Raw genomic sequence first — 12,752 nt, 5'->3', positions numbered from 1 at the left:
TTGCGCTGCCATTATTGGGCGTGACATTACAGACAAACAGACGTCACTCTTTCTGCTCTATTGTCAAATCCCACACCATAGCGCTGGTTTCGGATTACTTGGACGTTTCTATACATTCTATCGAACTTGTATGTAACATTTTTTGAGGCTCGTAATGCCAGTTTTTTGCTCGCGAGGCGGCGTTAGTGAGTTCCGTGACGATATATTTAAGGAAATTTGATTTAAAGCGTTCCGTCTGTTTGTCTGTGGTAAAATATAGGGCATTTTTTTCGGAGTGTTCACCGCACATTATTAATTTGGTTAACAATCAACTCCAAGTCTTGGACCACCTTATTCCCATTGAATACATCCCTGCTCTGTTTCTTCAGAATATTAACCTTTTATTCATCAAGTTTTGCTTTCACTACTGTTGTGGTGGTGTAGAACCTTTTGCTTTATCGGAATACACAGGCCCACCATCACAGTTATCGCAATGCCAAGCGAGTAGGGTTAACTGTTACGATCATGTGCAGCTCAATCCGAAATGAGCTCCATTTAAGTCAGGCTCTTGCAAGGCACACGTGTACCTGAGTTGACCTTTTGTCCGAAATCGCAATATAATGGCATATGCAACCGACGCAAACCAGCCCTGCAACAGACGCTCGGCTTCGTTTGTACCGTAACATTTGACAATCGGCGTTCTATATGTTAACATTAGTACCCTTGTTGCATCGATCACGGTAACATGGACAAAATGCAAATTTTCGGATTACTTACGGAAAAAAGCCGAACGATCAATAGCTAACGGGCGGTTGTCAGTGTCGATAAATAGTCCCTGAATACAGTTCGAACGAACCTATTACCTGCAAGGTTCGCGTGGTGCGTGTTTTAAGGGCAGTTTAATGAACTCGTTGGATGTGAATTAGTTTCGGGAAGAGTTATTAATCGTTGTTGGAGAAGTGATTTGATCTGAGAAAATTAATGGATACTTACTAAATATCTACTCTGTTTTAGTGCACTGAATATTTTACAAACTAGTGCATAATGGCTTTAGTATTACGGTCGTTGTACGACTTCTTCACGTTCTTGTTTAAGGAATATAACGGTTTGTGATATTGGCATGTTACGGGAAAGAATGGAAGTTTACTAAAAGTGTATTTTTACTCCTCACATCTGTAGATCCAAGGGTGGAGCATTTCCCTCTTCTCGGCTCACCATGGCCAGTGGTGTTGATCATTGTCCTGTACCTAAAGTTTGTCAACAATTGGGGTCAGAAGATGATGGCGAATCGGGAGCCGTTCTGTTTGAAAACGGTGATGAATGTGTATAATGCGGTTCAGATTTTGCTGAATCTCTACATTGGCGTTAAGGGTTTTGCGAATTCCTATTTTTCCGACGATTACGACTGGCTATGTGAACCGATCAGCCAGAAAGTGACTCCGTCGAGGAGGCGGCTCATTTTCGTGACGTACCTGTACTTCCTTTCCAAGATTATTGACCTACTGGATACAGTAAGTGGTGTACAGCGTAGTGTGGTTGAACGTTGAATCTAACGTGTCACTAATGTATTGCAGGTGTTCTTTGTGCTGCGGAAGAAGAACAATCAAATTACATTCCTGCATACGTATCATCATGCTGGAATGGTGTTTGCGACGTACATTTTCACGAAGTTTGTGTCTGGTAAGTGATTATAAAGTGGTCATTACTGACTCATCCTCGATAGAAAAAGTAACACAATCGATAGTTACTGGTAGAGGATTTCTTCGTTAACAACTAAATTGGGTGTTATGGAACAGATAAAAAATAATTTAGCTTTGAGGTTTGGGAGTTTTGCATCAGAAAGAAGTGTAATTTAAACTGCTATAAGTGCTTATTATTTGGTAAAAAGCTGTACAAAAAACAGGGGGGGGGGGGGGGGTTTGCAAAACAATAGGGGGCGTCTCATATCTTACGCATTATTGATTTTAGTGAGGCAGAGAATGAACTGGGCACTGTTTGTCCATTAAAATGTACAAAATACTGTAGAACGTATTTGTTCACAAGATTAAAAAGATTATGAAATTAAAAACAAGTTGAAATGAAAGGGAAATGGCTCTAATGTTGGCCTATGGATCTAAGATTGGGCCCATCGCTTAAAAATCTGATATTTATAAATTTTATCTAGATGAGCGCGTCATTGGGACGGTACTAATGGATTTTTTTTTGGTAGCTATTGAAAATTTAGGCATTTAGGCCGACGTTACATCCATTTCCCCTATTCGAATTAATTGTATTTTTGACAAATGTTTATTTCATATTAAACATATTAAAATGTGGTACATTAGCTATGTTTATGACTCTCTACGTAAGTTATTTAAAATATCGTTATCTTTTACAGGTAATCAGAAGTGTTAAGATATCATCATTAAAACATACATTGATCACTAAATTTTTTTTAGCAGTAATAAATGTATAAAAGCAATTTGAGGGCGACCGGCAAAAAAAAAATCATAGAAAAAGTGATAAACATGTTATTTAATAATCTATTATTTGGGACATCCTGTGCTAGATTACTGATTGTTTCATAAATTTACAAATAAATTTACACATTATAGTTATCCAAGGAACATTTGAGCATGAATCACGATATCCAGAACTGCTAGTTCATTTGAATCGAGTAAACCACATTTTCACGAAATAAACCTCAAATTCATGAAGTTAGTTCACGTTTGTTCAACGCGACCAATTATGATTTTCGTTCCTGAAATCGTGAACTTGGATCACATGCAGTGTAATTTCCAGTTGTTGTCAAATTTATCCTTACAGAGTGCTCGGATCCGTCGACAAAAGTGTTGATTATTAGTGAATGCAGCTGAACTATATCACCAGAATGGTGGTCCGACACAATGGCAGTGGCTTGGGCGTGTCATCAAACTGGCCATACACCTCGAAGAAAAGAATTCCCGAACGCCTCTGGTGCTTGCTCCCGCCGCTCCGATGGAAACCGAAGGTACTGTTAGCTGCGTTCGTGGTGTCCATTGCGAGTTTTGGGAGTAGGCTATAACCTGCATCAAGTCTTCCGTTGTTTTCCTTCCACTTCCACACTCCATTAAAATATTGAAAATTATTTTAATGTTGACATTTCACATGCGGTAGGTATAAGATGGAATTGCACGAAATTTATCTAAGCTGTTGGGTTTTAGCTATGAAAACAGCAGAATTGTGCGGATGCGGAAAACGGTTTTGCGGGACAAATCTCTCAGTTGAATACAATATTTGATATTTCTGATTGTTTTTGCCGGAAATTGAAAATTTCGTTTCGTTTCTTATCGTTTAGAAAAAAAAAATGTGATAAAGCTTAACTTATGATCAAGGAAAATATTGAAGTGAATTATGTCACGCCCAGACAGGCATGAAAAATCATTTACATTCATTTCATACATTCATTTACATTTGCCTCTAATTTTTTTCATAAACAGCATTTCGCAAAATAATGTATAGAGCTTTTCTAGGTTTTGTTATTAGCTACAACTTTTGCTCATAACTCAAATCACGAACTAGAGCGGGCAGAACTTGTTACTGTTTTTCAGTGAATGTAAAATACATTCACTGAAAAACAGTAGTGGCTTCTGTTCGCTCTGGTTCGTCATGCATCAGAGATACGGTAGTTGTAGCTGTAGAAAGTTGTAGCTTATAACAAAACCTACAAAATTTCCATACATCATTTTGCGGAATGCTGTTGATGAAAAAAGTTAGAGGCAAATGAATTTAAATGAATGCACGGAATGAATGCAAATGATTTTCCATGCCTGCGCCAAGATATTAAATGACTCAAGTTTAGATAAGAATCTCCTTCATCAAACTGTGTGGCAAAAATAACGCAAAATCTGTTTGCACAGCAGTGGTTATCAAAAGAGAATGTCGATGAAGAGAGTCGATCAAAGCAGATAAGGCCTTTTGAAATATTCATCAAGATTTCGACCTTCCTATACACGGAGATGAAAAACTACCCAAAATTAAGTACTTTTCCCTTAATTCCGGGGTTTAGCCCAATAACCCAAATTTGAGTAAATTGCTTATAGTAGTTTACATTTAAAACCAGGGTAGTATTTTTTCTCCGTGTATATATTTCTGTTCTGAAAACGAAACTAACTCAGATAGCGAATCATTTATACCCAATTGTGACTCGCTCTCTGAGTAAGATTCATTTTCAGGGTTTAATCTAATCTAATCTAATCTAATCTAACACCAACACAGCCAGTTCTTGACAGCATTCTGGAAAATGATAAATATACCTTCATCATTTTTCTTGTCTATTTGATATATGTTTCACATCGAAGATGCGTCACACATATCAAAACGGCCAGGCCTACTGTGCAGCATTTAACGAGCAAGATGATGCAGAAAACATCACAAACGTGGACATCTCGTACCGTACGTTCTTACTTACTTACTTAAGTGTCCTGCGCGCCATCCCTGGCGCAAAGGGCCAACGTGAAAGATCTCCATCCTGGGCGATTGTTTGCTTTCGCCTTGACCTGGGCCCAGGTCAAATTCCGGTCGACTTGCTTAATCTCCTTGTTTAGGCTTCGCCGCCATGAGCCCCTGGGTCTGCCTCTGCTGCGATGTCCGGCTGGATTCCAATCCAGCGCTTGTTTGCAGATTTCATTTCCGCTCTTCCGTAGAGTGTGGCCAACCCACCTCCACTTACGTTCCCGAATTTCTGTCGATATCGGCTTCTGGTGACACCGTCGATGGAGCTCAGCATTCGAAATCCAGTTGTGAGGCCACCAAGCACGAATTATATACCGCAGGCATCGGTTGATGAACACCTGCAGCTTCTGTGTGATCTCCGCTGATACGCACCATGTTTCGCTAGCGTACAGCAGTACAGATTTCACGTTAGAGTTGAAAATTCGGATCTTCGTGCGGAGACTAATCTGATTTGACTTCCAGATGTTTCGTAAACTCGCAAAAGCAGCCCTTGCCTTCTTGATCCGTGCACCTATGTCACTCTTGGTTCCGCCGTCCGACGCTATCTGGCTGCCAAGATATTGGAAACTTTCAACCTTCTCCACTTCCTGACCAGCTACCGTAAAATTGGATGGATTTCCCGTGTTGATATCCAACGATTTAGTCTTGCTGACGTTGATGTTGAGACCTGCCGCTGAGGAGCGTTCGGCGAGATCGTCGAGCTTACTCTGCATGTCAGAACGCCGTTGTGATACTAAAGCAACGTCATCCGCCAAATCTAGGTCGTTTAGATGCTCCATTGTAATAGGCTGCCAGAGCAACCCACGGTTCGGCACACGGTCGATCGCACCAACCATTATCTCGTCGATTACGATGAGGAACAGTAGCGGTGATAGAATACATCCTTGCCTCACTCCAGCGACTACCCGAATAGGGTCAGATAGGGCTCCGTTGTGCAGCACCCTGCACGTGAAAGCCTCATACTGAGCTTCGATGAGGTTGACGATTTTATCCGGAACTCCCTTGCGCCTTAGGGCGCCCCACAGGTTTTCGTGGTTGAGTCGGTCGAAAGCTTTTTCGTAGTCAATGAAAACCAAGTAAAGGGACTCTTGGAATTCGTTGACCTGCTCCAAGATTATGCGGAGCGAGACAATATGGTCCACACAGGATCTTCCAGCACGGAATCCCGCCTGCTGCCGTCGGAGAGTCGCGTCGATCTTCTCCTGTATCCGGTTGAGGATAACTTTGCATAGAACTTTGAGAACACAACACAGTAACATAATGCCACGCCAGTTATCGCATACAGTTGGGTCCCCCTTCTTTGGGACCTTCACTAAGACGCCCTGCATCCAGTCAGCCGGAAAAGTCGCGGTGTCCCAGATATTGCAGAATAGTTGATGCAACATTTGTGCAGATAGCATGGGGTCAGCTTTGAGCATCTCTGCTGATATGCGATCGACCCCGGGAGCCTTGTTGGATTTCATGGTTCGGATAGCAGCTTCGATCTCCGGTAGGGATGGCGCCTCAGAATTGACGCGAGTGATACGTCGCACTCTTGGCGGTTCATGCCGAGATGTTGATGGCTGGTTGACCGACGAAACTTGTAGAAGCTGTTCGAAGTGTTCAAACCAGCGTTTCAGCTGATCAGTGGGGTCGGTGAGCAACTGACCAGTCGCGTCCTTCACTGGCATCCTAGGATTCATCCTTGCTCCACTCAGGCGTCGTGAGATATCGTAGAGGAGACGGATATCGCCTGTTGCTGCGGCTTTCTCACCTTCATCGGCTAGGGAGTCCACCCACGCTCGCTTATCCCGCCTACACGAGCGCTTCACTTCCTTCTCGAGAGCCGAATACAGTTGGCGGGCCTGGTTCTTCGCTCCTCTGGTTCTCGCCCGCTCTATCGCGGCTTTTGCATTTCTCCGCTCCTCTATCTTCCTCCAGGTGTCATCCGTGATCCACTCCTTTCTCTGAGCGCGCAGCTCGCCCAGGTTGTTTTCACTCGTTTCAGTAAAGGCATCCTTGATCGCCGTCCATTGCTCTTCTACGCTGCCACCATCAGGAATATCCGCAGCTCTGGTCTCCAGTTCCTCGACGAATGACCTTTTTACTGCTGGATCTTCCAATCGGCGTGTGTTGAATCGCCGTCCGAGCCGCTCCTCCCGCCGCTGGACCCGCGCGATACGAAGGCGGATCTCTCCAACGAGGAGATGGTGGTCAGACGCGATGTCGGCACTGCGTTTGTTCCGAACGTCAAGAAGGCTCCTTCTCCATTTTCGGCTGATGCAGATGTGGTCGATTTGATTTTCGGTATGTCCATCACGGGAAACCCACGTGACTTTGTGCACTGGTCGATGGGGGAAGAGCGAACCCCCGATCACCATGTCGTTATTGCCACAAAACTCTGCCAACAGCTCACCGTTTTCGCTCATTTCGCCAAGACCATGGCGCCCCATGACACGCTCATAATCCGTGTTGTCGGAGCCGATCTTCGCATTGAAGTCGCCGATGTAGATCTTGATGTCACCTCTCGGAATTTTATCCACGACTGCATTCAGTTGACTGTAAAAGTTCTCTTTGTCCTGTAACTCGGCAGCATCGGTTGGCGCATAACATTGGATTATGGTTAGGTTACGAACCCGCGTTCTGAATCTGGCAACGATTATCCTCTCATTGATAGGTTCCCACTTGATGAGCGCCGCATTTGCTTGGGCGCTAAGCAGGAAACCAACTCCACGGTGGCGGGGAGCGTTTTCACCTCGAATACCAGAATAGAGTAGTACCTGTCCCGACGGCAGCTTGTGTTCTCCAAAGTTTGGCCAACGGACTTCGCTTAGTCCCAGGATTTCGAGCTTCATGCGTCGAGCCTCGCTGGCGAGTTGTGCCAGCTTCCCCTGTTGGGCTAGCGTTAGTACATTCCATGTTCCAATTCTTGTCCGTTGTTTTGCGCTAAAAGTCGTTGCCGTAATATCAGTCCGTGATCTTTCTCTATTGGTTTCTGTAACAGTTGTAAAGTTTCGGGGACAGTAGGTAGTTAGCCTAAGGTCTCCTATCCGCCGTGATGGGGCTGCCATCTTGGGTATAGCTTTCGGGGATAAGCATTTCTTGTTTCAGCCGCTGGATGCCAGGCAGACGCTGTTTGAGCCGCACCTCCATGGTGGACAGACGCTCAGTTATTGTGTAGATGGGGCTGCCATCTTAGATTTAGCTGACACAATACAGCATTTCTTATTCAGCCGCTGGATGCCAGTCAGACGCTGTTTGAGCCGCACCTCCATGGTGAACAGACGCTCAGGCCGTGTAGGCCGAACCCGCTAGGGGCCCCCTTCCCTGTCAGCATATGACCAAAGCTCCCACCGGGGTTGGTTACCCGATCTTCGCTAAGGTTGCTCATATCCCAGGAGACACCACGAGGAGGTAGGGATAGGAGTTACTGGGTAAGAGGCTAATGGACCACTAATGAGGTCTATTTTATCCTTCAAGTACTCGCGGTACTGGTGGTACGCATTACCCAGTCGTTTGCCCCGCTGGCCAATGGCCAGCGGTGATGAAAAGAATATGATACTTTTACATCATCCCGTACCGTACGTTCCGATTTTGGTAATTATATGATTGGTTGGCCGTTGGAAGCATCAAAGTTAGAAAGGTTAAGTGATGCTCCATTTTCTTCTGACGGTTGGCACATGAGCACTAACTCTTGTCCTAGCCTTTTATGACTTATGGCTATAGCGCCATTACTCGCTTTCTGAAAAGAGAAGAGGGAAAGGAAAAGGAGAAGGACAAAGGGAAAAGGATTGTGTGAAATCTATGAACATAAACAATATTTTTGATTTGAAATATACAATATAGAAATGCATAACGGCGGTGGTCACAAGGAACAAGGAATAAAATGTTTTCCTTTGATAATTGGAAAATCCTGATTCCCTAGTTTGAATTTGTCACGGCTAGGGTTCGGTGGTAGATCTTATACCAGTAACGCGCCACAAAAAGGTGATCTCCCAACATTACTGGTTTGAAAAGATAAAAATTTACCAAATGGAACGAACTCACCAAGTTTAGCTGCTTGACATGTGTTGATGTAGAAGTAGATTCTGCTTCATGACAAAGATCGATCAAACGGATGACGGAGTTTGACGTCAAAGTCCATCTTCCATCTAAACAACGGGGGAACAAAAGGGACCTTTCATACCACGGCGCATTGCGAAGAGCCCTTCTACCACTACCGCGAATCATCATTCCGGTGCTCACACTCTAATTCAATTGGCGTTGACGGCACCTTCGAAAAACCGTGTCTAAATAGAGCGATTATGCATAAAATCACAATCTTAGCGCCCCTCGGTGGGACTTTGTATGGGAGCGAGCTCTCAATTTGATAGTTGAGTGTCAAACAGTGTAGTTATTATCTTGCATTAAATATTGATTTAAAACTCGAGATAAAAGTCTGTGGGATCGAAAAAAATATCGTTGTGCTGAGAAAACAAAGCTCTTTCAGATGATGTATGAAAACAGATAATTCTTGTTTTTTTTATGTTTTGAAACATGTTGTATTACACTTGGCAGCAATTTGAGATTACACGATTAAAAATAGAGACGAAAAAAAATCGTGTTACCGAATTGAGTGTAATCGAAGACACAACAAATCAAGCAGACTGGCAACTCTTCCATTTTCTCATACGAACGCTATGAGACAGGTACAATCGCGTCATCTGCCGCGCAAAGGTAAATGCTTCGAACGAATTTGATAGCAAAGATTAAACCCTCAGAAGAAGGGCTTGTGTATTTGCTCATTTTTCTATGCGTTGCTTCCAGCTTCACTCAAGGGCAGCGCCATTGTATCTGTCGCTTGGATTCTGGCAAAGTTGCAAGTCTTCTTGATTTGTTGTCTTCGGTGTAATGCAATAAAAATGTCTTATATTGAATTTTATTTCAAAACACATTTTGATCATTTCCTTGGGAGTAACCGTTCTCGAATTTGGCCAAGTTGTTTGAAAATGGTTCTTAGCCTACACAGTTGAAAAAAGTAATGTGAATTTCTATCACTATGATGCATATAAAAGGAGCGTCATGTATCATACAAGTTTACATTTAAAATATTGTTTGCAACATTTCTTGCAAGTGATATTATGGAAGAAATATACTTGAAATTATCATATTAGAGATAACTGAAAGCAGCTTTAGTCCGGGAATTAGAAGGTGCTAGCTCTACTGTTGATCCAGAAACCCATTTTAAAATGTTTGATCATTCATACCAATTCCGAAGTCACTTTCAGAAGCCATAAGCTCCACATGTCTACAGTTCCAATATCACATGGCTAATGGAACTGCAAGCACATCTTCAGATTCAGATCAATGCTTTGAATCCAGCGCGTATTTAATAAAGCATGATGTAAAACACGATTGGGAATATCCATTGTCAGTAAAATAATATGAAAAGATCTCACCAAATTATGTGTCTATAGATCCTGTCTTAAGACATTATTGTCGCCATCGTCCTCCTCCTTTTGCTTATAGATGCTTTTTCGCAGCAGCCCACATCAAAACTTCTATTCAAAGGCACTAATTTCCTACTGTATAGCTTAAGATATTTATACAAAAATGCAAAAATATTTGAAAAAAGTGACAGAAATCAACGAAAAAACAGTGACCGAAAAAAACACAATTCCATCCGCGAGCACAGCACACTGCGATCTCTGAGTAAGATTTATTTTCAGGGTGGACACAAACAACCCAAATTTGAGTGGGATCTACTCATATCCGTCAAAAGTAGGGCTATCCAAAATGGAGTAATAGTTTCCACCATCAAATCCGACAGATGTCGCTCACCAGCAGTTGATAAACCAGTTTTACGCTATGGATATTTTCGAAAAACCGTCGATTTCTCTTCAAGCCTTGCTTTTAGCGGTGAGCAAATTCCTACATTTGGTTCTTTTTAGTAATAGTAAAATTAAATAAAGTAAAGTGAATTTCACCACATTTCCTTTAGTCGATTTTCCACCAGTCCATACGATTGTGTGTCCACCAGTCCATTACAATTTTTATACCATGAGATCCACACTCTATATAGGATGTACTTCATTCAACAAAATTGTTCAGGAATACAAGGACTTCGAAACTATGGATTATTAGATCTAGAGATCCTGCTCATATGGCTAATTACCATATGTTTTGCGCATTTCCGGAGAACTTTGAGATTTGGGCGTAATTGCTTTTGTAAACAAACACTTCAGTCGCTAATTTCTCGCGAATAAAAGCACAATCTCGCGAATGACAAAGGAATCATTCCTCTAGCTGTTTGTGTTATTAGTTTTTTAGATTGAGCTTTAATTCGCGAGAAATCGGCAAATGACGTGTTTGTTTACAAAAACAATTACTTCCTAATCTCGAAGTTCTCCGGATTTACTCTCTAATGTCTAATCTGAGCAGTAAATCAGTCCTATGACTGATAGTATTTCTCTGCTATTTATAGAATTATTGACGTCTACCAACTAACTAACGTACCTGGTGCGAGCAGCACGTGTGTACTGTTTGCCAACTATGTTTCTTGCAAACTATTTATAGAAGTTTCCATGCGTTGTCTCCGGAATGTCCATGTAGTTTTTTTTATTCAAACGCTTTTCCCGTAGTAAAGTTGTTTTTCAAAGCCAGCGTTCTGACAGTTGTAAACAGTATACTAATTTGTGTTCGTTCTATTATTTTTTGCTCGCTCCATCCGAAAATAAAATACGTTCACATATGCCGAGAAGTGCTCCTTGATGGTTGTTTGTTTGTTTTTCCCACATATTCCACGAGCGCAATTATTATGTTTTCTTCCGATTTAGGTTCGTAACAATATATCCACGGAGTCTTCCCACCAAAGCCAACCCAGCAGGTTTTTTTCAGTAATGAAAGCATACAAAATTAATGTACTGTTCAAAAATGTATCCTTGAGATTACACGTTTCTTTTCGGCTGTTGCTGCTGCCATGGTTGAGCTGTAGGGCGGTTCAAATCACGTCTTTTACTTCACACTACGTAATCGATTTCAATTGAACATTATTTCCAAATCCTGATCCATTTTTCAGACTATTATCGCAAAAATCAATAACTGATTAATGGGATACTATTATCGTTTTAGCAAGAATTTTTGGAAAATTTCAAAGTTTTTGAAGTTTATTTTTAAAAATCGTCTAAAGTATGTATGTTTCATGCATTTTTTTTGCGGAAGTCAGTTCGATTCTCGATTTACTATTTTAGAGTAGAGAGGGTTTACGATAAGAGAGGAGCGGGCTGGTTGGTTTTGGCCCAAATGAACTGTCAAAGCCTGAACCAATCGAGCAGCGCCTATCTTGATTGGCAGTGTTGCTAGAAAGCACCGAGGCATAGGTTGCCAAAGAAATTTGTTTTGAATCCGATTCAAGAAATTTTTGATATTTTAACGACTCTAGCTTCTTCTGCTGACCGTTTCTAAGGAGTGCAGCATACAAACTGGTCGTGGGCGTCCAATCTGTGGGTTAAGAGTTTTCCTGTACCACACAGGTACCTCTCCACCGCACCGCAGTTTGGTTTTGGCCAGCACTGGTTAACGAAGAAGATACGGCACACTTCCGCTTACCATTACCGTCATTTCAAGATGGGAGTGATTTATGGTTGTTGTAAATTCTCGATGCTTCAGGTTGAGCTTTGCAAATTTAGGGCAAGACACAACGGGCCGACGACGGTGCGGTTAATTATATTATTTAGATGTAATTTTACTCACGGAGCTATGCTCCAGCCGGTATTAGTTTTTAATACAGGCTATGTGTGATTATTATCAGGCTCTCTAATTATAATGATTAGATGGTTTACCGTTAGGTTTTTCTTGCTTTGCTAAAAATCTGAACTAATGCTCAACCAACTTTCAGGAAATATCTTAACGGAATCAAACATCTTAACGGGAATCTTCATGAAGAGGGTTACTAGGTTAATTGGCATTCAAAGTGTTACTTCATACGTGAAGTTTACGATTTTCAGAGTTGGCTGGAAATCCTACCTAACATGAAGCTTTAGTGTGATAATTTATCAGCTAGAAGTTGAAAATGAGCGAAGGGCCATTAATGCAACAGTACTAATCCAACGCACACTTCTTTACCTAACTCATACATTAATGGATGAGGAGACTTGAAATATTTCTTCAAATCTTCAGGCAAATAAGTGCGCGCTTGACTTGCTCATATACTGTCTACGGCTGAAGAAAAGTTCTAGCGACGTTTCATCACTACCTAACGACACACGTTGCCTTTTTTGCCTGTAGATTTGAAGAAATACTTCAAGTCTCCTTATCTATTAATGTATGAGTTAGGTAAAGAA

The 12,752-nt window shown here is 41.9% G+C and overlaps 1 protein-coding gene across 1 annotated transcript in view; it reads left to right on the top strand.

The window, feature by feature from the left end:
• The first annotated feature begins 696 nt into the window (after positions 1–696).
• The window catches only part of LOC135702036 (very long chain fatty acid elongase 4-like), a 30,105-nt gene continuing 18,049 nt past the window's right edge, over positions 697–12,752 (top strand). The window contains exons 1-3 of the mRNA XM_065223006.1: positions 697–1,084; positions 1,159–1,490; positions 1,554–1,659. Of these exons, the coding sequence (XP_065079078.1) occupies positions 1,024–1,084; positions 1,159–1,490; positions 1,554–1,659 (499 nt within the window). The 5' untranslated portion in view covers positions 697–1,023. The remainder of the gene's footprint in view (positions 1,085–1,158; positions 1,491–1,553; positions 1,660–12,752) is intronic.

Source organism: Ochlerotatus camptorhynchus, unplaced genomic scaffold (assembly GCF_037179485.1).
Source record: "Ochlerotatus camptorhynchus isolate MF236.1 unplaced genomic scaffold, CSIRO-AGI_Acam_v1.1 ptg000182l, whole genome shotgun sequence".
NCBI lineage: Eukaryota > Metazoa > Arthropoda > Insecta > Diptera > Culicidae > Ochlerotatus > Ochlerotatus camptorhynchus.
This window is presented reverse-complemented; position numbering and strand designations above follow the sequence as displayed.